This window comes from Montipora capricornis, chromosome 10 (assembly GCF_036669925.1).
Source record: "Montipora capricornis isolate CH-2021 chromosome 10, ASM3666992v2, whole genome shotgun sequence".
Classification (NCBI taxonomy): Eukaryota; Metazoa; Cnidaria; class Anthozoa; order Scleractinia; family Acroporidae; genus Montipora; species Montipora capricornis.
Window position 1 is genome coordinate 2,037,853 of NC_090892.1, and position 2,500 is coordinate 2,040,352.

Genomic DNA, 2,500 nt, shown 5'->3' on the forward strand with positions numbered 1-2,500 from the left:
CATAGGTCCATAAGGTAAAGAATAAACATGCATACGGTTTTCACAGCAGCAATGCAACACAATGCAGTGGCACGAAAGCCTGTTATGTCCGTTTCACTTTGCCATGACAGAGAACAGAGAATGTGGATTTTATAACCTTTCATCATGCATAATTCTTGCATCTTCATTTTTAATGATTTGTAAGTTTTTCGCTTTCATGATAGACCGTTCTCCCAAAGGCATAAAAGTACGTTCCTTTAAAAGAAAAACTGTGTGGATTATGGGTAACTAGTCGCTGCCAGGGCCAGTTTAGAATCAAAAGGGCGTAAGATTTTGCGTCCTGTCCAACCTTGAACTAAACCTTTATCAGTGACTCAAATTATACCGTCGAAGAACCATAGCTATATTCCCTAAGTTTTTTAAGCAGCTACTTGTCGCACATAATTACCATAATTTCTAATTCAAAATATTCAGCAGTTGAGCTTCAAATTCAGAAATATTCATTCCTCTGAATTAGTCAGATTAATTTAAATGAATGCTTCAATGACCATAGGCCGGGTTGAGTTCAAGCCTCTGTCAGTTTGGTGAACATAAGCTGCATGCTTCCCTCACTCAAGCGAGAACGACAGCTCATGAATTACGTTGTGCGATACAAACTGTTTAACAAGTTTATAACAGATGGAGAGCCATATAGCCTGAACGGCTGACAATTACTTGTACAATTAATCGTTTCTTCCCTCTTTCGGTCAATGAGATAGAAATGCCTTTTTCAGACAAGAACTTTCAGACTTTATTATAATCGAATTTGCCTTCCATCGCAGATTGTAAATACAGCAAATACGCCTATTAATTATTATCAATGCAAATTTCTTTAATGGCATCTGCCCTAAATTAAGACTCTTAAAAAAAGCAAAAGCCATACCACGTCCTCTCTTAACTGCGGTGTAAATCTACCGGAAAAAATCTTGATAAAACCTCGGCCTTTGGTTACCGTTGATGAGGTTTTACATGTACATCCGTCAAACTGGAGATTGGATCTGCGGTTTCACCTAGCTAGTCAGAAACGCTGCAAATGTACAAAGTTTTGATTGGTACTGTATGACCCCCCACACACTTGCACCCAGACTGCCAGGTGTGTGTGCGAAAAACTTTTTCCGCTCTTTTGTTCCTCAGCCAGCAGAAAACAACACTTAACATGTGCAATACACCATCTTTCTCTTTGTTTTCCAAAAGGTGTCATAGTGATGACAAATAAGACATTTGGAGTATCAATTGATGAATTACTGAGGAAAGCCCAAGAATGTGATGTGCCTCCAGTTGTTACAACTATTGTAGAGTACCTTGAAAAACATGGTAAGTAATTATTAAATGCCTGAAGAAAAGAGCCCAAATTTTACACTTCTCACAACTGTGGCCAATACATGGAGCAATACATGGAAAATGCAGCCCAATTTCAGGGTGAGACGAAAATGAAAAGATGAGGTTGCCCTGCGGGCAAGCTGCTATTGGAGGTTACTAGCCCGAAGGTCTGAGGAGCTAGCCCGAAATTAAATCGTTTATAAAGAATAATCAGATTTATTTAATTATGCAAAATACAAGTAATGATACCAAGCATAGATATAAACTAATTCCTCGTAGTATTTTGATTCTTGAATGTGATTTTCGTTTTAACTTCAACCTCATAGTTCATAGTTTGCCTAGTGTATTAACTATAAAACAGTTGAACAGTGAGCTATAGGAAATATTTCAGTTCCTTGTTTGTACTGCTAACATGAACAAGGTTCTCGGAATGAAGATCATCAACAAATTTGCTGAAAGTTTGGGAATGCCTTTAGTCAATTTGAATATCTACAGAATGTGTCTCTTTGTCTGCCTTCGGCCCGATTGCAATTTGCATACAATGCAGTTAACGCACATGTATGAAAATTGTTTCGCTTTGTAAGACCAGAAAAAATTTATAAATCGCAAATGACTGTTTCAGAGTAACATTTTATTCAAACATGGGTGAAATGGTAAAGGGAAAATATCCTCTGAATTCTAATGGGTTTGTTCCTTCGATGTTTACATCAGTTACCTGCGTTGACGGTCAAAATATTATAAATTTACGGAAATCATTGCCTGTGTACAGCCACCCACTCTCCGCAAAATCTGAAAGGAGAGTCTGTGATTCGTGTTCCGGAATAATTTTGCACACATTATTAAGTGGTCTATGCTGACCAAAATTTGCGTGGCTCATATTTCTTTGGAGCTAAATTCTCAAAATGGTGGTCAATGAGGTAGATTTCAAACGTGCATTGAAGAGTGTCTCCGATAGCTTTAAGATACCTTGGCTTTATAGGATAGAAGCACTCTTTAAAGGAAAGGATGTATTTGCAAATCTTCCAACCGGGTACGGCTCTGATCTTCAGAGCAGCACAGATCGTTGCCGATGGGCTGTTATTTTCCCCGATATGTCCACATCTCAAATCTTCCAGGGCAACACGCTTTGTAGATTGATCTTATACAATACAATACATACTTA

The 2,500-nt window shown here is 38.1% G+C and overlaps 1 protein-coding gene across 5 annotated transcripts in view; it reads left to right on the forward strand.

The window, feature by feature from the left end:
• The window catches only part of LOC138022304 (protein FAM13A-like), a 46,036-nt gene that overhangs the window by 10,319 nt on the left and 33,217 nt on the right, over positions 1-2,500 (forward strand). For all 5 annotated transcript variants that reach the window (XM_068869409.1, XM_068869407.1, XM_068869406.1 and 2 more), the window contains one exon: positions 1,213-1,332. In XM_068869409.1, the coding sequence (XP_068725510.1) occupies positions 1,213-1,332 (120 nt within the window). The remainder of the gene's footprint in view (positions 1-1,212; positions 1,333-2,500) is intronic.